At 64.6% G+C, this 22,152-nt stretch overlaps 2 protein-coding genes across 5 annotated transcripts in view; one reads left to right on the top strand and one right to left on the bottom strand.

The window, feature by feature from the left end:
• The window catches only part of DCST2 (DC-STAMP domain containing 2), a 9,699-nt gene extending 8,819 nt beyond the window's left edge, over positions 1 to 880 (top strand). For both annotated transcript variants that reach the window (XM_025858774.2, XM_073888608.1), the window contains one exon: positions 692 to 880. In XM_025858774.2, coding sequence (XP_025714559.2) covers positions 692 to 737 — 46 coding nt within the window. In that variant the 3' untranslated portion in view covers positions 738 to 880. The remainder of the gene's footprint in view (positions 1 to 691) is intronic.
• Positions 881 to 914: 34 nt separating this feature from the next.
• ZBTB7B (zinc finger and BTB domain containing 7B) lies at positions 915 to 16,327 on the bottom strand. Of its 3 annotated transcripts, none has more exons than XM_025858777.2 (4): positions 16,265 to 16,327; positions 15,991 to 16,091; positions 3,558 to 4,723; positions 915 to 3,178 (listed from the first exon to the last, which is right to left on the bottom strand). In XM_025858777.2, the coding sequence occupies exons 3-4, from the start codon at positions 4,715 to 4,717 to the stop codon at positions 2,713 to 2,715; spliced, it is 1,626 nt and encodes a 541-aa protein (XP_025714562.1). In that variant the 5' UTR covers positions 4,718 to 4,723; positions 15,991 to 16,091; positions 16,265 to 16,327; the 3' UTR covers positions 915 to 2,712. The 3 variants fall into 3 exon arrangements, with proteins under 3 accessions (XP_025714562.1, XP_025714560.1, XP_025714561.1); XM_025858775.2 differs by having other exon boundaries at positions 16,248 to 16,325; XM_025858776.2 differs by lacking the exons at positions 15,991 to 16,091; positions 16,265 to 16,327 and adding an exon at positions 10,049 to 10,721.
• Positions 16,328 to 22,152: the final 5,825 nt, after the last annotated feature.

The following is a 22,152-nucleotide window of genomic DNA, read 5'->3' on the forward strand; positions in this document are numbered from 1 at the left end:
GATGAGCTGAGGGCACATGCTGGTGTGAATGGGGCAGGGGGGGGGGATGAGTTGAGGCACATGCTGGTGTGAATGGGGCAGGGGGAGTGATGAGCTGAGGGCACATGCTGGTGTGAATGGGGCAGGGGGGAGTGATGAGCTGAGGGCACATGCTGGTGTGAATGCGGCAGGGGGGAGGGATGAGTTGAGGCACATGCTGGTGTGAATGCGGCAGGGGGAGGGATGAGCTGAGGGCACATGCTGGTGTGAATGGGGCAGGGGGGAGGGATGAGCTGAGGGCACATGCTGGTGTGAATGGGGCAGGGGGGAGGGATGAGTTGAGGGCACATGCTGGTGTGAATGGGGCGGGGCGGGGGAGGGATGAGCTGAGGGGTTGGAGGGGAAGTGAAGCTTTATTTTCAGAGGTTCCTGAGGGCTCACTGAGATTAAAAGCAGGGTCGTGGGGATGGGGGAGGCTTGACCCCTGAGCAGGTAGGTATACCACCAAGGTCACTACTGGTTCTGCCCTTACTAGCCATGTGACCTTGGGCAAGTGACCACCCACTTGCCTAAAACTGGGGGCTCTCCAGCCACCGGGCCGGCATGCCGTGGGGCTGTGGGAGCAGGAGAGGTTGGTAAATCTGGACAGGGCAGGAATGTGCCTGTGCAAACAGCCCCGCGGACCATGCCACTCCCTTGCTCTCCTCACTAGTGACCTGGACGAGGAGAAGGGGCCTCAGCAGAGGAGACACCGGTAGCAGCCCCTGCCTGAGGCCCAGTCTTTCAGGATTCACACCCCACCTTGGCCTCAGGAATCCTCTGCCTCCAAAGCAGTCCCCTTCCAGCTTCAGAAGCCCAGCCTCTCAGTCTCTTCTCTCCCTCTCCGGATCCCTCCCACCTACCCCCAAAATAAAGGAACCAAAGGCAGACACAAGTGTGAATCTTAAATTATTATTATTTCTTCCTGTCGCTTACACCCGAGGTGGGGGCAGGGGAAGAGGAGGGGAAGAGGAGAGGGGGGCATTGCCTCCCCCCCTAAGGCACTGAGTGGAGAAGCCGCAAGGGGGGAGGGGGGAGGTCACACTGTCCTCACTCTCTGGGGCTAGGCCCCAGGTCTCCCCAGCCCTGAGCTCCCCCATCACCTGAAATGCTAAGATGAGGCCCAGGGCAACCCGACCTCCCCCAACCCCAATATATTACATCATCACTTTTTAAATAGATACAGGGACTGGTCCCGCTACCCCCTCCCTGTGACACCCCCCTCACTGTTGGGGGTACCTGGGCAGCTGTGCAAATGGGCATGAGGGCGCACGGGAGGAAGGGAGAGCACCGGGCCCCTTAACCTGCCCCTTTTAAGGAGGGGGAGGGGCCGCCAGGCCAGGGAGGGAAAATAGTGCAAGGCAGAGCCCAGGCCGCAACGGGGGGGCCAGCACCCAGCGAGGGAGGGGGGCAGATACCCCCACCCCCAGCAGAATTGGGTAGTTAAAAATCTGAAACTAGATTTCAACAAGACCAACAGAAGAGGCTATGTACAGAACCGGGGTGGACTCAATCCTAAAGGAAGAGCGAGGGGATTACTCTCCGCGACCCAACGGACGGCCCGGCCGGCAAGGGACCCCCCCCCCGCAGCCCCCTGCCCCTTCCGCGCTTTCCCGGTGGAGCGCCCGCTGCCCCGGCGCCCGCGGCTCGCTGGAGCGGCCGCCAGGGGGCGCCCGCCCGCGCGCTCCGCGGGCCCGCAGCCCCTCACCCCGTCCCCCAGTCCGCGCCGCGCCAGCCCGGGGGCGGCGTGAGTCAGGGGCGGCCCGGCGGCGGCTCCGGCTCGCACCTGGGCGGGAGGAGGAGAGGAGGGTAGGAGCCACCCGGCCCGCCCTGCCCTCTGGCCCCGGGGAGGGAGCGGCGGGAACAAGACATTCCCTGCCCGGGGACGCGGGAGGGGAGGGCAGGGCCGGGGCGGAGAGCCGAGCGGAGCGGGCCCCTCCCGCTGCCCCGAGGGGCGGGCGAGCCACTCCGGCCACCCCGCCCCCTTCTCCTCCAGGACCCCGTGACTCAGCGCTCGGAGCCTGGCGGGGGGTGGGGGTGGGGTGGGGTGGGGTGGGGTGGGGGTGCAGGGGGTGGGGGTGCGGGGGTGCGGGGGTGGGGGGGCGCGAGGATGGCTCCTTCCAGCAGGCCCAGTCCCCCAGGCTTTCCAGCTTCTACCTCGCTCTCCCCCACCTACCCTTCCTTCGCCGCCCCCCTTTGCATAATTCACTGCCAGGAAAAGGGAACAGAAAGCAGGAAGGAGGGGTCTCAGAAGGGAAGGGAGGGGCTGTCCTTCACCCCCGGACACAACCAAACCCCTGGGGGCATGGGGGCGGGGCGAGGCTTTGGTCCCAAGCCCCTCACCCCCTAGAAACCCGCATAGCCGAAGAGGGACCCCACAAATCAGAAATACATTATTGCTTCTACTCCCCAGGAGCAGCCGGGGACAGGGACCCCACCTTTACAACAAACAGAGCTGTAAATAGAGACATACTATCATGTATCACTCCTTGGGAGATCACCCCAATCTGGGGAGCCTCGACCCCCAAACCTTCTCAGCTTGGAACTGGAACGAGGGCTCTGGGGGGAGGGGGGCGGACTGCTGAAGCCAGGGAGGCCCAGCGCCCTGACCCCAGCTCTGCCTGTCCCGCGGGCTCCCACCGCTTGGCGTGGGCGCCCGGCCTCGCGCCGCTCCAGCCCGGCCCCTCGGCCTCTTTAAGAGGACTCCATGGCACCCTCAGCCTGCGGCGTCCTGGGCGCCCCCTCCTCCTCATCGTCATCAGGGGGCCCCAGGGTGGACGCCGGGGGCCCAGTAGGGGCTGACTGCTCCCAGAATCGAGCCAGAGAGAGGCGGAAGGTGTCCAAGTGGCCATTGGAGAGGTCGAGGCCAGCAGGGGACGGGGTGGCGGCAGAGGGCGGCGGGTAGTGGGGCGGTGCATCGTCCTTGCGGCGCCGCCGGGTGCGCACCTCCAGGCAGTTCTGGCCCTTGAGGTGGCGCTGCAGGTGGTCCTCCTTGGCGAAAGCCTTGTGGCACAGGTGGCACTCATAGGGCCGGTCCCCCGTGTGCAGGTGCATGTGGTTCTTGAGGTCGTAGCTGTGCAGGAAGCGGGCTGGGCAGTGCGGGCACGAGTAGGGGCGCTCTCCCGTGTGCTTCCGCATGTGGATCTTCAGCTTGTCGTTCCTGGCCGCGCAGGGGGGGGGGGGGGGGGGGGGCGGCGGGCGGGGGGGGGCCCCCCCCCCCCCCCCGCCGGCCCCCCCCCCCCCCCCCCCCCCGCCCCCCCCCCCCCCGGCGGGCCCCCCCCCCCCCCTCCCCGCCAGACTCCCAGCCCTCGTGGACTTCCCCCGCTCAGGTGGGCCAGCCTCCCACACAGCCTCCTCCGACACCAAAGCTTTCCTGCGCCAAACCCACCTCCCTCGCCTTTCCTTCTCCCGGGCCTCCCAATTTTGGTGTCTCTGGGAACCTCCACACCCCCAGTTCTTCCAAGACCACCTGCCTCCCTCCCCACCGACCTGGCCCCTGCTGGGTCCCTTTCCCCCCCTCCGCCCCCACCCCCACTCACCGGGTGAAGCGGACTCCGCAGACTTCACAGGCGAAGGGCTTCTCACCCGTGTGGGTCCTCATGTGGCGTGGCAGTTTGCCTGCCCCGTGGATGATCTTGTGGCAGACCGGGCACTCCTGGGGCATCTGGGAGCGGCGCTTGCGCACCAGCTTGTCCTGGCCGTCCAGGCCTGGTGCCAGAGCATCCTGGTGCAGCGAACTCAGGTAGGCCATCAGGTCGGGATCGATGGCGTCCTCGTCTGAGCCCAGCTCCTCTGGGGATAGTGGGGGCCCACCTCCCTGCGCCATCCCGTAGGCAGAAGGGTACACCAGCTCCTCTTCTTCTTCCTCACCCTCGTAGGGCTCGTAAGTCAGGGGCCCCTCGGGGGGTGAAGCAGTCCCCGCTGGAGGGCTGTAGCTGTCCCCCAGCCCGCTGCCTGCGCCGCTGCCCACTCTGCCGGCCACATCCTCCTCCTCGTAGGTCAAGGGATGGGCGGGCACCGTGGGCGCCTCGGGCACTAAGTGGTTCGCCCGGGCCCCCTTGGTCTGCAGGAAAGCTTTTCGGGGCTTGCGGCTGCGTCGGGCGACGGGCCGAGCGGGCGGCGGGGGCGGGGGCGGGAGGGGCCCCTGGGGCGGGCTGTCTTCTCCGTTGGGAACTCCGGAGGCCGAGGCCGTGGCCGTGGCCGTGGCAAAGGCCTCCAGGTACTGGCGGGCTCGCTCACAGTCGTCCTCGTCCGGGCTGGGAGCCTCCAGCCCACTGCCCTGCAGGATCTCCATGCAGGCCGCGATGACGCACGGGATCTCCAGCAGCCGCGCGGCCTGCAGCACGGCGGGCATGTTGGCGCTGCTGGTGGTCAGCGTGGCCGTGTAGGCGAACTCCAGCAGGGCGCCCAGCGCCTCGGGCCCCACGAAGTCCAGCTCACACACGCCGGTGCCCCCCGCGGCTGCACCGCCGCCCCCTGCCCCCACCACCGCCCCGCCGCCGCCCTCCGTGAAGAGCTTCTTGAAGTAGTGGCTGCAGGCGGCCAGCACCGCCCGGTGGGTGCGGTATTCCAGGCCCTGCGTCCGGATGGTGAGGTCGCAGAGGTGGCCCAGCTGCCGCTGCTCATTGAGGCAGCTCAGGAGCTCACTGCTGTGGTCTGGGAATGGGATCCCGATGAGGTCGTCCTCAGGGCTCCCCATCTTCTCCTGCAGGGTGGAGGAGAGGGACAGGTGAAGGGCGCTCAGCCCTGTGCGGGGCGCCGGCATTGGCCCACACTTCCTGTCCCGGGAGACTCTCCTAAGTGCTTTACACCCAGGTGATCTTCCAGAACTTTCTGAAGGACTGATTAGCAGCCATCTCACAGACAGGGAAGCCAGGGCGCAGACAGGGGCAGCGACTTTGCAAGTGAGGTGCAGAATGGCGTTCAAACCCAGGCCGTGGGCCCACGGTCGTGTTGCCACCTGCTCTGCACAGTCCCGCCTGCCTCTGGGGCACCGACTTGCTGAGCCTTTGCTGGAGACCCGCCCGCTTCGCCTGCCCCACTGCCCATGCCTTTGGAGGGATACTGGGGTCCTGGCCCAGGCTTCACGAAGGACTCCGGGCTCAATCATCTGAGAAGTGGGGTGACAGCCTCTGACGGAGCCTCCCCACAGCTAGAGAGGCCAAGGACAGAGTTGGGATTACACTGAACCAAGGTGTGCTCCAGGCCTGGCCAGGTACTTCAACCCACGTTACCCCCACAAACGGTTTGGTGCAAACTCACCAGGCAGCTTCCCAGCACCTTCACCTTCACCCTCCTTTCCTCCCCTCCCCCACCTACTAACAGTTCATCTCCCCTTTTAGATCCCACCCCCCCCAGGCCAAAAGGGAAACACAGCTCCCAGCATCCCTCCCCCCACATCCTCCCCTCCCCCAGGGGGCCAAGGAGCAGCCACCCTTTGCCGGGGTGTCGCGGGCCGGCTCGGGTGCTTCCTGCCCCGCACAGATAAGCATCGTCCCGTCCCCGCCCCCTCCCCCACTGCCAATAGGCTGAGTTGCAATCCCACCCTCCACACCGCAGCTACCACCAGCACCTCTCCCTCCCTGTTCGGGGCCAGTCAGGAGAGGGCCCCTCTCTGTCTTGTACCCGCTGTGCTCTCCTCTCCAAGGCAGAAGCTGCGGCACCCCCAAGGCTGGTGGAGGGGCAGGAGGGCGGGAGGTGGGCCTGGCCTGCAAGTGGGGAGGGCTGCTTGAGTCCTGGGTCTGCTGCTAGCTTGCTGAATGACCTTGGGCCAGTCCCTTCTGTCTGTGCATCCTTTTCTCAGCCGTGCAAGGAGTGGGTGGGAGTGGAGGTCCCAAGAGCTCAGACCTTCGGCCCTGACATTGGGTGTGTGGGTCTGAAGCCAGTGGAGACAGAGTTGGGGCCTGGAAAGAGCAGGGCTCTGGAGTCAGCCAGGCTTGAGTCTGAAGCCTCCCTCTGTGGCTGACAAGCTCGGTGACCTGAAACACAGGAGCTGGTCTCTGAGCCTCCTTCCTAGTCTATGGTACGAGATCATTCCACTGGACCTGTAGGCTTGTAGGCCTGCGGTGACGGGTAAACGAGACCACGTGTGGGGGCCCAATAAACATTCTGGCCTTGGGAGGGAGAAACAAGGCCTCGCCCAGGGGCAGATTCCACTACACAAATGGCCTCTGCTGGGAAACTGCTTGGGAACAGCTGGGTCTCCCTCCCTCAAATCACCCCAAAGAGTCAGGTTACTACTAGCTACATGACCTTGGATCAGTCACTTCCTTTCGCCAGGAGACCGGTTTCCTCCTCTGTAACAGTAAAGGCTGACCTACGTGGTCCTTAGGGCGGGTCCCACTGACCCTGGTCAGGGTCTTCTTCACTACTCCCAACAGCTGCTCAGTCCGCAGACATTGAGGGAAAAGGTTTTTTCAGGGAGCTGGGGGAGTCAAGGGCCACAGATTTCCCCTTCAGAACACAAGAACTGCATTGTCTCTGCCTGCCTCCCAGCCTGTCACCTTCACTGTGACGCTGGGACTCCTGCACGGGCGCCCTCCGGAAGCAGCACCCACGTGTCTCCCCTTTCCTGGACGGACACCCAGATGCCCTCAGCAAGCCCCCTGCTCCCACCTGGAGTCCCCATATTGTTTCCCCCCCCCCGGGAGCAATCCCAGTTCCCTTCGGTTCTCCTGCCCGCACTTTACAAACAGAGCAAGTGGCAAATGGCCCCAGGACTTAGGAACAAACAAAAAGCGGGTGGGCAGCGGCAGCAGTGGGCACCCTCCTGGGCCCAGGCAGATCCCTCCTGAGGGGGGATGGGTGGGGCTGTCCTCGCTGTCCATTGGCCTGGAGCTGGGCACCCGCAGGCACGTGGCTTGCCCCATCCCTCTCCCTCCTTCCCTCCCCACCCCACCCATTCCTGCTAAGCCCGCCTTCTTTCTCCCACCCCGCCGGTCTCCGCGGCAACTTGGCGTGGCAGGGTGCTGATTGGCTGACCCTGCTGTCAGGTCACAGGCTCGGGCTGGTTCACCACGCAACTCACACAGGGCGCTTGGGCAAGGGTGGGTGTTTAACCCCTTAGGCCCAAATCCAATGCCCATGGCCACGAGGTGGCAACGAAGGAGGGGAGACGCAGAGGACACACGTAGGAAGGGGAGGTGTTCTTAAGGTTCTCTAGCTTCTGGAAAACTCCCCCAGCCCTTACCCAGGGCTCTGGCGCCCATGCCAACTTAGGTGCCACATGGAACGATGCTGGTGCCAACCAGGCTAAGGGGGCACTCCTAGCCCCATCATCCAGGGGGGTGGGGCACCAGTGCCAGGATGCCCACCCCACCTTGGGCACCCTCCCCACATCTGCATCCCAAAGAGCCCAGCCCCCTGACGCCCCATGAGGGCGGCCCATCCGCACCCAGCCTGGCATGCCCCCTCTTGCTAAGGCCTTGTGGGCATGGGTGTGTGTGGTGGTTGGGGGGGCAGCTGTGCCAGGGAACCAGGCAAGGTCTGTTTGGTCTGTTTGCCTGGTAGGGGGAAGAACTGGGGGCCCCGCCCCATCGCTCCCCCTTTCCCGCCACCCCCCCAGGCTCCCCTCACTGTCAGGCCTGCTAGACCGGCCAAGCAGGTGGGCAGCTCTCTTGAAACTGGGCCCTGAGTCAAGCCTGCCCCATCTTCGGTGGGGGGAAGAATCTGGGGCGAGAAAAGGTAGGAGGGGGGCAAAGGTAGGAGCCCCTACCCCCTAAGCCCTCAGTGCCCTCGGGCACCTGCCGGGGTGTGTCCGCCACCAAGAACCAAAAGGTGGAGAACACTGGCCCTGACTGGGAAGGGAAAAGGAGCCTGAAGTCTTTCCAGGTGCTGACCTCAGGCAGTGTCCGGAGCAGGGCTGGGGGCGCCGGGGCCATGACACAGGGATACAGCAGAGATATGGGCCCCCAAGGGGCAGATGAGGGAAGCTGGCCCCCCTTCCCCACACCCTGGGGATTAGGGGAGTGAGGCTTAGTGTGGGGGGCAGCGGGCGGAACCAGGATTAGCGGCCGAGAAAATAGATATGGGGCTGAGACACAGTCACACAGACACCCCCCCAACACACACACACCAAAGGCTTCTCCAGGTGCAGCTGCTCAGGGTGAGAGAGGTTGAGGTGTCCCTGTGACATCCTCCTCCACGGTGATGGAGGCCTGGGGCACTTCCCAGTGCCCACCCCCAACTTTGGCTAGCCACCCCCCCTTATTTCTTTCTCCTTTCTGCCCCCCACCCCCACCCCAACTCCAGCCTCAGGTTCTCTTCCTGTTTTTTTGGAACTAAGTTTGCACGCAGCCAGGGCTTTGGCCTGTGGCTGGACCAGGGGGGTGGGGAAGCCGGGCAGTGGGTCCAAAGTCCTCAGGGACCCAGGAATCTTAGCCCCCCAATTTCTCCTACCCTTCCCAGGGCCTCTGGAGCCCAGGCACTGGAGCCAGCTGGACTGCCCAGTTGGGAAGGCGGGATGCGGGGCTGAGGAAGTCCCCTGGAGGATGGTATCGGCTTAGAAGGCGAGGCCCCCAGCCGAGGGATGCCCTGGCATGTTCTGAGCCCCTGGGTCCGCACCCCAGCCCCTCCGTGCGAGTGCGTGCCCTGCCCATCCCCCACATGCCGCTTCCCCCCTCCTAACCTCACCACCCCCAGCACTCACACTTCCTGGGGGCCAGGCGGGGAAGGGAGACCGCAAGCCACGAAGGGGGAAGGAGGCCAGGGGAGTTGGCTGCTTCCCGGTGCTGTGGGGGTTAAGCCTCTCCTCCCTCAAAATCCCCAATTCCTGGTGCTCCCCGAAATGAGGGAGATCTCAGTGCCGCTCCACATTCTCTGTCCCTGACACCAGCCCTAGCCCCCGGGACCCCCCCGCCCCAGGCAGGCTGCACTGGGGGGCGTGAGGGAAGATGGCAGAGGAGGTAAGGGGGGCAACTCCCTTCCCCAGCCTTCCCCTTCACCTTTGGGGACCCCTGCCCAGCAGCCACCCTCCACTCCTGGCCCCCATCCTTGGCCTCCTCTTCCCGTGCCCTCTCCGCAAAAACGCATCTTTTGCTTTTCTTCCTTCAGCCTTGGCCAGCCTCCTGCCTCGCCCGCCCTAGGCGTCTGTGGCCCTTGGCCCCCAGGTTCCGCCTCGCCCTCTCTCTCTTCCCTCAGGTCTCCAGTCCAGGCCCTCCTGCTGCCTCCATTCCACCCTGCTCCCAGCATCCATTCTCTTCTCCCCAGGCTGGCGGGTAGAGAGAGGGGCCCGAGGAATCAAATCGAGGAGCTAGGCCTGCCTTCCAAGGCCTGGTCTTGCCATGGGATGGCCACAATCAGGGCACCCATGCCACCCTTCTGGAAGAAGCACAGGATCGAAATTTGGGGGCCAGTTGGGGAGGATGGGTGGCGGTGGGGGGGGGGGGCGGCCTGGTGCAGAGAGAGCGGATGTGGGGTGGGGAGGGGAGGACAACCTAGGCCTCTCTGCCCGTCAGAATTTCCAGCCCTGGAGCTGCTGGGCTTTCCCCAGAGGGTACCCACCCTGGGCCAGGCAACTGTGCACCTGGACAGACCCCGGCCACCAGGGCTCCCAGCGGGATCTGCCTGGGCAATGCCAGCTCCCCTTAGGGCCTGAGGAGACGGCACAAGGTGCCAGGGTCTGCCCTGTGCCCACCCCCTCCCCCCAGCCTAGCGTCTCGGGCTGGGTAACCGAGCCGGCTGGTAACCCCACACCCGCCAAGCCGCGGGCAGAAACCTGAGCCCCCCAGCCCCAGAGGACACCCCAGCCCGATCCCCGGAGCCCGGCTCCCTGCCAGCCTGTCTAACCTCCTGTCCTGGCCCAGCAACCCTTCGGCTCCTATAGGCCCCTTCTGCGCCCCTGGGGACCCTGAGTGCTGAAGCTTCCGGGCACTCCAGCTCCTCGGACCCTCAGCTCCCCCAACCTTCCCGGGGAAGTTTGGACACCCTCTTCCTAGCCTGCGTTTCAGTCCCTCTCTGACCCTTGGCCAATTCTAGGCCTCCAAGCCTCCCCTGGGGCCTAATCTCCCAAGCCAGAGCAGAGCCTACTCACCTGAACGCTGAGGGGCCTTGCCGGCAACTCCTCTTGGCCCCTGGGGGGAGCAGGTTGGAAGGGGTGGGGGAGGGCTGGGCTGGGGGGGGGGAGGTGGGGTGGCTGTTCCCCGCTCCAGCTCCCTCCTTCAAAGGGGCCGCCCACGACCTGGCCCAGCCCCTCCCCCCTGCAGCCTTAACCCTCTGGGTGCTGTCCCCCCTCCCCCCAGCTTGGAGGGAGGGGTTACCAGAGGGCTGGCAGCGTGGGAGAGGGCCTAAAGTCTCTGCCTGTGGTGCCCGAAGCCCCAGCTGTACCCACCCCCGCTCGTCCTTACTCAGTCCTGAAAGGGGAAAAAGGTGAGTGTAGGCAAGGTAGGGGCTGGGACAGTCCAGGACAGAGGTGAGGAGGAGCCTCGGGAGAGGCTGCTGGAGGTGGGACCAGGAGAAGGAAGAAGGGAGGGGAGGGGACAGGAGGCGGCAGTGGCCAGAAGAGGGAGGAGGGGAAACGCTGGACAGACAGTGCCCCGCGCTGACAGGTGCCCAGGTCCCAGCCCCTCAGGGCATGTGGCACCATAGGGGGCCACAGGGGGGCCCTCCAGACCCCAGTGGGCCCCTCGGACCCCTGGGAGCTGACCGAATTCTCCCCACCCTGTACCGGGCTGGGGCCCTCAGGGGCTGGGCAAGGCAGCACCCCGCCCTCCCCATGCCTCACCCCAAACCCACTCACATACCACAGTTCCTTGCCCGGGCGCCAGCCCCTGCCAACCAGGCCAGGGGGCAGCCCTTGTGCCAGCCCCCAGTGGCCAGGGGGATCAGGGGGACGGAGCTGGCCTGAGGGGGGTGGACAGATGGGGGGAGCTGTGGGCCCCGAAAGAGGAAGGAGCCAGGAGGGGGCATCTGCTGGGAAGCGCCTAGCCCCACCCCTTGCGCAAGCCACTGCCACCCTGGCCGGCTGGGTGGGACCCGCCTGGGCCTGAGGGGCAACTCAGGAGGGCTCTGAGCCCAGAGATGGGTGGGCCACACAGTTGCACTTAAACGACGCCGAGGGTCTCTTATTCCTGGAACAAGGGGTGCCCTAATGTTCCCTAGACACTCAGCCAATCCAAGTGCTCCTGGGTTGGGGAGGACCACTGAAATGCCCCCTAAAACATCCCCTCCCCTTTCCCCCCAACAGCTGCTGGCTCAACGCCGCTGGCCTGCTGCCCCTCACCAGCTCCCGGCCCGGTTGGCACCTACCCACCAGGATGCTGGCAGTCCTGCCCTCCTCTCCCTCCTACCCCCCTGCTCCCAGCGCCCCATGCCAACTGTGGGCCTGGGGTGGGGGAGGGTCACCCCTGTGCCTTGGTGCCAGTCAGGCGGGTCCACTCCCTCGGTCCTACAGACAAGGCCCAAGACCCTGTTCTCGAGCCGTCTCAAGAGGCAGCGCACAAGTCAGGGCCTACACGGATAGCCCAGTGAGCACTTACTGAAAGCTCCGTTCCCCAAGGTGGATGCCAGCCTCCCAGCATTCCCTGTGCCTAAGCATTTGCTTGGGCACCAAAGTCCCCACAATTCCTGAGAGTCCTGGTGCCCACAGCCTGCAAGGGAGTGGGGTGGGGCTGCTCTCTGCCCTTTGATCCCCATAAAGGCAGGGAACCATCCTGGAGGGCAGGGGGCAGGGAAGGGGTTCATGGGGCCCCTCCATTTTATCCCTGCCAGGGGCAGCAGGGCAGGGTGGGGGCACCTCTTGGGTGGGGCTCTAAGGTAAGCATGGTAGCATGTCTCAGCAGAGGAGAGGGAGGTTAATCATGGGTACATGGTATCACGTGGGCACAGGGTGGTGAAAACAAGGTGAGGGCAGTGGGGGGGATGCAGAGGGTACCCACGTTACAATTCATCCCAGTCCTGGCTTTTACTCCCATCTAGCAACGCTTCCAGGCTTCACCAAATTGAGAGCAGGAGGACTACAACTCCCAGTATGCACCACAACTGCTCTGCATGTACCTTGGGAGTTGTAGTTCTCAAGAGAAGTCCTGTGTTCTCTTCCCCAGAGCCTTGCTGATGGTGTGGGGAGGGCAAGGCAGAAGGTTTGGTCCCAAGTCTCCTTTCTAGAAGAGGTAAAAAGCTAGGAGGTCCATGGTGGAGGGGAAGAGGACCCCTTCTCCCAGGCAAAGGGGAGGAAAGGAGGAAGGAAGGAGGAGAGGATGTCTGTTGAAAGGGGCATATGGGTGGGGAGGAGGTGGGGGGGGGGGGTGGAAACAGGAAGGAAACTGAAGCCAGAGACATGAGGTCGAAAGCAAAGGCCTGGTGGAGCCTCACACCGAAGCCTGGCAGGGACTGGGAAGGTGTAATTCCTCCTGGAAGAGGAATTAGGGATGCCAACTGGAAGCAAATTGGTGTGTTGTTGGGGCCACTGGCTCCATTTGCCTGCCACAAGCCCTCTTTTGCCTGGGGCACCCTCCAGCCCTGGATCCGGCACAGGTATCTGCTGGCTGGAGAACTCTGAAGGCTGACTTGGTTCTGGGATGCTAGCGGGCAGAGGAAGAGGCTGGGGGAGGTCAGGGCCAGGCCTGATGGGGAGTGTGGTGGAGGGAGGTATGTGTGGGGTTAGGCCCAGATGTGAGTTCAAGGAATTGTGCTGGCAGATGAGGATGCTACCTTCCATGGCAGCGGTGGGGGGGGGGGGGGGGGGGGGCGGGGGGGGGGCTCAGTGAAGAGAGGGCTATGTTGCCAAGGCCTCCTCAACTAAAGGGTGCGGTGAAGAAGGCAGCCCTCTTTGGTCTCCCTGTGGAATTTGCTAAAGGTAGCTTTCCCTCTGGGCCAGGCAGCCTGTGAACATTAGAGGTGGCAACTCAGGGGGCCAGATGGCAGCTGGGTGGTTTTCCTTAGTGGGGGTGGAGGTCAGAAGTGGGCAGAGGCTCTGTTTCGAGGCCACTCTCCCTGGGCTCCCCAAGGCTCTGAGACAGATCCTTACAGGCCCCAGCTAAGACTCTTGCCAAGACCGGAGTGTTGCTGGGTGGGTGGGGGTGCTTCCTGGCCCCTCCAAAGCCCGTGAAAGTGGACAACAGTAGCTCTAACCCCTTCCCCCCAGTCCCCCAGGCCCGCCTTGGCGTTTGGCCGCTTGTGTGTTGGCAGGACTGGGGGTGGGGGGGCAGCAAGGCAACTTCAAACTGTCCGGGCAAAACGTCAAGTTTACTCACGAGTTTACTCAGCAGAAGGAGGGGGGAACAGGCTAGAGCGGGCACACCCCATGCCAGGGTCCTATCCGTCTCCTGTCCCCACCTTCGGATCGCCACCCTCCTCTTCAGCCCTAGGCCAAAACAGCCGTAGGCCCCAAGGCCTGGTGGCAGGGCAGTCTTAACTCTCAGAAGGTCACGGAACCAAGCAGGCTGGAGGCAGGAAGCCCCGAAGCAGGTCCAAAGGCTCCTATCAGAGGGCAGTGCCCTGCCTGGAGCCCATTTACTACCCGTCTTAGGGCCTTGGCCTTGGACCAGAACTGGGTCTCTCAGCCACCAAGAAGGGGGCAGTACCAGGCCAGGCTTCCTCCATGTGAGCAGTCCCCTGGGCAGTGACTTCTGACCCCAAATGACCAGTCCTAGGCAGTGCCTCAGGCAGCGTGGTGCCACCTGGGAGGCCAGAGGATCAGGGGCTGGTTCTCTCAGCCTTGGCTTGGAATGGGGGGCCAGCACCCTATCTGACCTACTTCCCCTTCCTCCCCACCTGCTTTCATCCTCTGCTTCTCTCCCCCAGCCTTCACTGTCCCCACCCCAGAAGCGCTCCGCCCCCCATGCCCGCTGGGCCCCCTCCCCCACCCTTCCCCAGGGTGCCAAGTGCAAGCACACAAAGGGCCCGATGGTGCATTGTTAGCCCAGCCCCCGCTGCCCGCCGCGCCCTCCCGGGGCGGGCACTAGGCCAAGGAGGAGCTGGGGGCCCTGGGTGCCAGGGGGCACCACGGGGAAGGGGGAAGAGGTCAACACCTGTCTCCTAGACACTGGGGTCCATATCAGCCAGAGCTGCGTAGTGATGACAGTGCCCTAGTAGAGCAGGCCTCTGTCCCTGACACCTGAACCCGGTGGGCACTGCCTTCTTCCTTCCCCAAAACCCCTTCTGGGTGACAGTGACCCCTATCTGCCCCCTGTGCTAAGGCTGGGGGGTGTGGTACCCAAGGGAGGGGACAGTGTCTGGGGGTGCCAGCAGGCTGCATCGTGCCTGCAACAACCATGTAACGGAGGCTCGCTGGGGGAGCTGGGGTCCCGGGGGCCAGGGACGGGAGGCACCGACAGAGATTTCTCCTTGTTTCATCAGCTGCTCCAGGGGGAGCCCCCTGTCCTTCTCCCCAGTCACCACTGCTGAGGAGCAGTGACTCTGTCACAAATGTGCCCCTCTCCAGCACAACACTCCTTGTGCCCACTCTCCCCTCCCAACCTGATGCCCACTCCCTGTCAGCTCGGCCAGCAGTGCCAGGCAGGTACAGGGGTGACCAAACCAGTTGGTGTAGGGGGGGGGCAGGAGGCAACCCCATAATCCTCCAGGCCTCACCCCCGCCACACACATACCCTGGGGAACAGACAGTCCCCATCCTGGTTTAACCCCTCCCGCTCAGTCTGGCTCCCCCAGCCCCCCATGAACTGCCTCCCTCCTCCAGGACTAAGCTGGGGGAAGGGGGAATGGCTGCAATGACTCACTCCCATTCTCAGCTGCAGCTAGGGGTCTGCAAGGCGTTCAGGCGGGGGTCACTTCAAGAACGCCCTCCACCTGGCCCGGAAGCCAGGACAGCCTGCTGGTCTCCCCCTCTCCTCAGCACCCACTTCCGGTGTCCCAAACTAGGTCAGCAGCGCTCGTTTCCTGTGGGTCAGCTAGCACCCGCGCCTCTGCCCCTCCCCTGCTCCGGACCCAGGCTCCCCGCCCCCCCCCAGGGCGCCCCGAGGTCTCACCACGTCTCAGCCGCCCTTTGATACGTGGGGGTTGTGCGGGGCGGGGGGCAGGGGACCCGCCCTCTCTCCAAACACCAGCAGGGCCGGGGCGCCTGGGCAGGCACGTGTCCGGGCACAACCCGCTGCCCACGCCGCCCCCCCACTCCCGTCCCCCCCCCCCCCCGCTCTGGCCGGGACACGTCGCTCTCTTACTTGGGGTGGGGTGGGAGGAGAGAGCGAAAGCTGGGAATGGAGAGCAGCGCCCCCCACCCTTTTGAATGGCAGCCCTCTGCCAGCGGCGCTCCCAGTAGCTTCCACGACTACACAGTAGCGACCCCCACTCTGTGGAGGGGCAGGTGCGCGGGCGCCGGCGGGGGGACGGGTGGGGGTAGCACTCCTCGCGGTCACCCGCCCTCGCTCTCGGGTTCTGGGGGCACGAGCCGGCCTGGGAAGGGTGGCGGCGGGACCGGCGCCTGAAGGAAGGGACTGGGACTGAGGGGTCGATCTGTGTCGCTCGGAGGTTGTCGCCGAGCCCCACTACTGGAGAGGGAGCGCGGCTGCGGAGGCGCAGGAAACCGAATAGTCCAGCCGGTAACTTTCCCCCCAGCCGCGGCTCCTCCTGCGCTCCCCCCGCCCCCAGTGCCACTGGCCCGGGTCCAGCCCACCGCGCCAGGGGGCGCGGGGGGGGGGGGGGCGCCTTGTCCTAGTTAGAGTCCGTCAGCGTTTCCATTCCCTCAGCTCGGGCGGGTCGGGGGTCTCCCCGCAAGTCACGGAGAAGACTCGGGGAGCGCTCGGCGCCGCCTCACCCTCTCTCCATCCCGGAGCCGCGGGTCTGTCTCATCCCAGAAGTGCAGAGAAAGTTTCTGGGGACCCTCCGCCCACCTTTCCTCGCAGTTAAAATCAATCCCAAAGACCCGGGGTGCCGGGAAGGCACAGGGAAGGGGAGTGGTGGGAGCCTAGTCTGCATGCGTGTATGCGTGGGGGGGTCCCACTTACAGGACAGACGAAGGACACTGCAGTAGTCTCGCGTCTGGGGGACCCCGAGCCGGAGACAAAAGTAGGGTACACTCACCTCTCCGCCTTTGGGTCCGCTGGCCGGAACTGCTGAAGCACAGGCTGTGGAGAGAAGCGCGTCCCCCGCCGGGCCCGGGGGCTTGGGGCCCTGCTCCGGTCCTGGTCAGAAGGCCGCGGTCAGTCGCTCGCCGCTCTCTGCTGGGGGGCTCCTCCTCCGCAGCCCTCGGCCTCCTCCTGCCGCCCGCCCCCCCCGCGGCCGCCGAGAACCGCACATTCACCTGGCTCCCACCCGCCCCCCCTCAGGGCCCGCCTCACCTGTCCTGCTGTCTCACCTGTCCTCCCGCTGGCTTTCCCCCCATCCCTCCCCTCCCTCCCCCCGCCCCCTGCCACCCCCCAAACTCCCCCCCCAACCCTTAGCAACACCCTCTGTCACTTCCTGGTTTTTCACCCGCCCCCCCAGGTCCCCCTCCCTCCGCCCAATAAGGATATAAACTTCAACCCCTCGGTCCAGCCAGTCCCTGCAGGGCGCAGATGGGTCCCTCCCTCCCTTTTCGCTCCTTTCCTCCAAGCTTTTACTTGGCTCTCCGAGCCTTTCCCACCCTCCTCTTTTTCCCTCTTTCTTTCCTTCGGTCTCCTTCTCCCTCCACCTGCCGCGGTCCCTCTCCCCCTCCCTCTCCCTCTTTCTGCTCTAGCCCCTATCTCTCCCAGTCCACCTTAACTCGAGCTCCGCCCCCGACCCCCATCCAGCCCTCCGCTGCGGCTCCGCCCCGCCCCCTGCACTCCACCGCCCTGCCCGCCCATTGGCCTGCGCACCCGCCCATCTCAAGTGGGTCCTGCCCTGCGTTCCGCCAGGGAGGGGGCGGAGCCGAGGGGCTGGCCTGAAACCTGGAGGAGGGAAAGGGGGAGGGGGCAGTGTCCGCAGTGGCCCGGGAACCCAGCGCCCCCGTCAAGGGCTCTCAGTCTCCATGAGGGGCTTTTGTACGGTCACCTCCTCGGGAGGGAAGGGTTGGTATGAGAGGTTAAAGACAGGCTAGGTGGGGATGAGGCGGGGACTTAAGGGATTGAAGGGGGGGTCCCGTGAGGGGCTATAATCAGGTCAGTGCCCCGGGAGGGAGGGGGAGGGGGAGCCACCAGGCCATCAGCTCCAGCTCCTACGCCCCACCCCGACTCTGAGGGAGCGGGGGAGTGGAGGCTGCGGGCACCCTGCGTACCGTCCCACGCGAGACGGCGCCCCGCGGGGAGGGAACGGCGCCCTGGGCAAGCAGCCTCTGCGCTCCAGCCGGTGCCCGCTGCGGCCTTGGCATTGTCGGAGGGGAGGGGCCGGGTCCGCGAAGGGGGAGGGGGAGGCGCGCTCTCGCTCCTGCACCCCGCCTCCATCCTGCCTGTTCCCTAAGTGGAGAAACTGAGTCTCTGCGAAGGTGGGGACCTCTGGACAGGGATCTGTCCGGAGACCCGGGTGGCCAGGGGACCCTGGGTGTTTCCAGATGTGTGTGTGGGTTTGGGGTGAGGCAGGACACGTACTTCAGTGCCCCCGCAAGTGAGGAAGGTAGCCTGTGGGGGACGCCTCCAACCGGGCCTGCAGCGCTACGTACCCCGGAGAGCCCCTCCCACTGGTGTAAAACGGAATCAAATCCGGCTACCGCGGGCCAGGTTCCGCTCCCCGCGACCCGCCGGGCCGAACCGGGTCCGACTCGCTTTCTCCTCCCTAGCCCCCTCCGCAGGGGGCCTCCCTCCCTTTCCAGCAGGTGGCTCCGCGGGACACCAGCTCAACCTGTTGGACCACAATGGGCGGCGCCAGGGGGGCCCTGGCCCTCACCCGGGCTGACCCGGGATCCCCGCGCAGGGGGAGGGGCGGAGTCCCGGTCCCTCCCTCCCTCCTTCTCCGGCCGTGACTCAGCCTCGGGGCCGCTGCCCTGCGCCCCAGCCAGGGGCGGAAAGTGTGAGGCGCCCCTGAGGGCCCAGGCCAAGCCAAACAGCCCCCCACCTCAGACATTATCTCACTGGAGAATTAGGGGGGCTGTAGGAAGGAGGGGGTAGCAGCAGGCCTGGGGCGCTCCCGCTCGCTGAATCCGCTCCGGGTTTTCCTATCGTCCCTGTCCCCCTTGGGCCCCGAGGCCGGTCACTGCTCCGGGTTTTCTTCTCGGCCCCGCCGGACAGAGTCTGGTCGGTGACGGCCCGGAGCCGGTGGGGTCCAGGCCAGGGTTTTCCCCTCCCTTCTCCAGCCGTCGGGGTCGCGCTAGCCTGGGGAAGAGTCGAGCCAGGGGCTAGACGGCAGTGCCAGATGCACACGTGAAACGGAGAGGGGGCTGCTTCGTGGAGGAGGGGGCATGGCCCAGGAAAAGGAGGGCGGGAAAGTGGCTCAGGGAGGGCAGAGCCTGGGCCTCCAGAGGCAGTCCAAGGGCGGGCGCCTGGGCACCAGCCCCTAGGTACAGAGAAATGAAAGGCGCCCAGTGCCTCGGGCCCGCCCCGCCCCCCCCCTCTCTGAGGGTCGTCTCCGGACTTGCTGGACCCGGTCTGGATCTGTAGGCAATGGGAATGCCATTCTCTACTGTTTGGACAGTTCTGGAACCTCCAGTTTGTTCCTCAGTGACTCCCGACCACCACCACCCACGTTTCTCTTCTGGTCCATACAGCTTCCTTCCTGGCTCAGAAGTCGGAGGGGGAACCCCGACTTGAAATTCCCTCCTCCCCTCCAACTCCTGGCCCTTACCGGGCCAAACCACTGAGACTGCAGCAGCCAGGAAACGCTGACTGGGGGCTGTGCCCCCTCCCACGGAAGCCCGGCTGGGCCCCAGGGGCCCGCTGCCACCAGGCCCGGCCTGGCACTGGGGTCTGGAGGGCAGGTGGGGGGCCTGCAGGGGCCTCCTGGGGAGAGCGGGGCATCCCAGATCCGCCCGTTCCGACATATATCTCAGGCGACCGGCTAGACCTTACTTTTGAGGGGAAAGTAGCAGGAGGTGGGTAAATCCCCGGAGAGTGAGGGGTGTTTGACCAAGGAGAAGGATGAAAGCCCGGGCTGGGAGTTAATCCTCCTAGGGAGGACCGTGTACCTGGGGCTGGGGATGGCGACTCGGAGTGACAGCCCCGTGCCGGGACTGGCTGGGCCACGTGCGCTCAGGGGCCGCTGCAGAAGACTTAGATGCTTGCAGAGCGTGGAGAGAGAGGGCTTCTGGCGGAAGAAAGGCAAGGCTCTCTCTGGGCGGGGTCCTGAGTGAGTGGGTCTGGGGGGCCTGTTTTGGAAGGTTGGGGAGGTTGCTGAGCTGGAAGCGGAGCGTCTGGGCGCCCACCTCTTCCCCGCTCCCCCCTTACCCGGGCTGCCTCCGCTTCCCTCGAAAAACCCGCCGCCCAGGAAACCGCTGGGGGCGCTCAGACCGCAGCCCCCACCCCCGCCCGCCGCCCCCCGGCTCCCCCACCGCGACCGCCCAACCCACCTGAAGGGGCCGTGGCTGCCAGGGTTGCCCCTCCCGCCGGCTCCCCCCACACCTGTGGGCGCACTATTTATAACTCGGCGCCTATTCCGGGCCTCTGGGCGGGAGCCCGCTGCGCCTCAGCGCTAATCGTCTCCGGGATCTCTGTGCCCCCCAGGGCCGGGGAAGATAAATTTAGCCTCAGGAAGCTCGGGGAACATTTTCCAAAACTCCACGTTCCCGAGAAGGCGAAACAGAACCCCTGTGCCCTCAGCCTCCCTCCCTCCCGCCAGCCAGCAGGCGGCGCAGGTGTCTCGGCTCCTCGGACCGTGCCCGGGGTTCGGGGGGCTGCTGCGAAGCCCGGGCAGGTGAAGGACGCGAGGTACTGGGGGGCGGCGGCCAGAGGGGCCCGAGAGTGGCCGGAAGAACGGGCCCGTCTCCGAGGCTGGCAGAGACAGGAGTAGAAAGTCTCAGCTGGGAGTAACCCAGAAAGGGGTTGGGGACTTCTGCCTTTCGAAGGGTAAATAACTACTATGCAAACGAGATGCAAATAGGAACGCAGGGCAGAGCTTGTGGCCCTGGGGGTCTGCCCTCCGGCGCGGTCGGAACCACAACCACAGCCCTCTTCCCGCCCGCTTCTGAGCGTTGCTGGGAAAACACAGGACCCAGCTGAGAGCATTACTAAAATATCCAGTTTCGTGCGCGAGGCTCCCAGACCACTTCGCCAGGACCCCTGTCCTCCACCCGCCTTTCGCACACCACTGAGGGTCTTATAGCCCAGGTAATCAGCTAGGAATCCTGGGTCTCAGGCCGCTCCTCCCAGTGCTGTCGCCTTTGGGGGTCCCTTCCAGCTTCGCAGAGGCTCCTGCCCCGTTTTGCCCCGCCCATTCCCCTACCCCCTGTGGCCACTGGAGGGCCGCTGGGCGCCCAGGGGTAAATAAGGTCTTCCTCGGCCCGGCCCCCCCTCCCAGGCACCATTTCAGGAGAGGAGGGCTGGCTGGTCCAGAGAAGCCCTGAGTCGGAGATGGGAAAATCTGGGTTCACTGGCTGACTACCCCACTGCAGTGTGCCGTGGGCATGGCCGCGCACCGGGCACTTCTCACCTCTCTGGGCCCGTTTCCTTCCACTTTGCGTGGGAGGATTGCCCTTGTCCTGCCTGCTTCTGAGGTGGACTTCTGTCAGTCTCCCAGCGTTTTGTAGCGTGAGAGGGGCCCTCAAGAGGGTGCGCAAGCTTTTCCTTGTTCTCCCCACATCTCTCCTCAGCCTCTCCACCTTTGGGGCTCTCTGGACACCTGACACCATCCTCTGGCCACCGCAGGTCGCTCCTCTGTTCCCTCTTTCCGCTTCCCGGGCCCTGCCTGCCTTCCATCCACCACTTCCCTGGGGGTCTTTGCCAGACACCCCCTCCCCCGGCAAAGGCCCTCAACTCCAGGATCCACCTCCAGGCACCATCCCAGCTGGGTGGGAGTGGGGCCCAAGAAAGGAAAAGGAGGTCGAAGGCCAGAGCTTGAGGCAGGGTGGGGCTGACCAAGCAGGTGCAGGTTTTGGGGGGGGGCGGAAGCCCCACACTCATGTGGAAGGGTGACTTCCATGTCCCCATCCACTGCTAACCTCTCTCTGGATGGATTCAGGAGCTTCCCCCTTCCCACCACTGTGCCCTGGGATGAGGTGGGGCTCTGAAGGGGCCAGGCAAGAGCAATGACCCGATTATGTGGGCGCCTAAAGATGGTTGCCACGCCGCTGGGATGAAAAATAATCTCGAGGTGTGCCCGGGTGGTGCAGTCGGTTAAGTGTCAGACTCTTGGTTTTGGCTCAGGTGGTGATCTCAGGGGTGTGAGATTAAGCCTGGTCTGGCTCCACACTCAGCTGGGAGTCTGCTTGGGATTCTCTCCCTCTGCACCCCCCCCCGCCCCGCTCATACTCACACTTTCTCTCAAATAAATAAATAAATCTTAAAAAAAAATAGAAAAGATAATCTCGGGGCACCTGGGGGCTCAGTCGGTTAAGCGTCTCCCTTGGGCTTAGGTCATGATCCCAGGGTCCTGGGATGGAGCCCTGCATCGGGCTCCCTGCTCCGCGGGGAGTCTGCCGCTCCCCCTGCTTGTGCTCTCTCTCTGACAAATAAGTAAATGAAATCTTAAAAAAAAAATTAAGGGAGCACCTGTGTGGATCGGTTGTTAAGCGTCTGCCTTCGGCTCAGGTCATGGTCCCAGGGCCCTGGGATCGAGCCCCACATCGGGCTCCCTGCTCCACGGGAAGCCTGCTTCTCCCTCTCCCACTCCCCCTGCTTGTGTTCCCTTTCTCTCTCTCTCTCTCTCTCTCTCTCTCGCTGTGTCTCTCTCTCTGTGTCAAATACATAAAATCTTAAAAAAAAATTAAGAAAATCTTAAAAAAAAAGAAAAAGAATGCACATGCTTTCAGGGCAGCCACATTTTTTTTTTTTTTTAAAGATTTTATTTATCTATTTGACAAAGAGAGACACAGCGAGAGAGGGAACACAAGCAGGGGGAGCGGGAGAGGGAGAAGACCCGAGCTGAGGGCAGTCAGTTGAGCCTCCCAGGCGCCCTGGGGGTAGCCACTTCTCTGCACTACTCTGAGCCAGTGTCGGGCCCAGACTGTGCCTCCGGCCTCCAGGTCGGGCTCCTCTGTTCCAGCCTTGCTCCCCAAAGTGTGTTCTCCACACAGCAGCCAGTGGGAACACCGGGTGTTAGCCTTCTCATTTCAGCCGCAGGAAGCTCAGCTTGTGAGGCCCTCCAGGACCTGCCCCACACCCACTCACCTCCACCTCTCCTCTTTTCCATATAGCACCTGTC

This window comes from Callorhinus ursinus, unplaced genomic scaffold, assembly GCF_003265705.2.
Source record: "Callorhinus ursinus isolate GAN/ISIS: 27379988/994484 unplaced genomic scaffold, GSC_fseal_2.0 scaffold92, whole genome shotgun sequence".
In the NCBI taxonomy this organism is placed as follows: domain Eukaryota; kingdom Metazoa; phylum Chordata; class Mammalia; order Carnivora; family Otariidae; genus Callorhinus; species Callorhinus ursinus.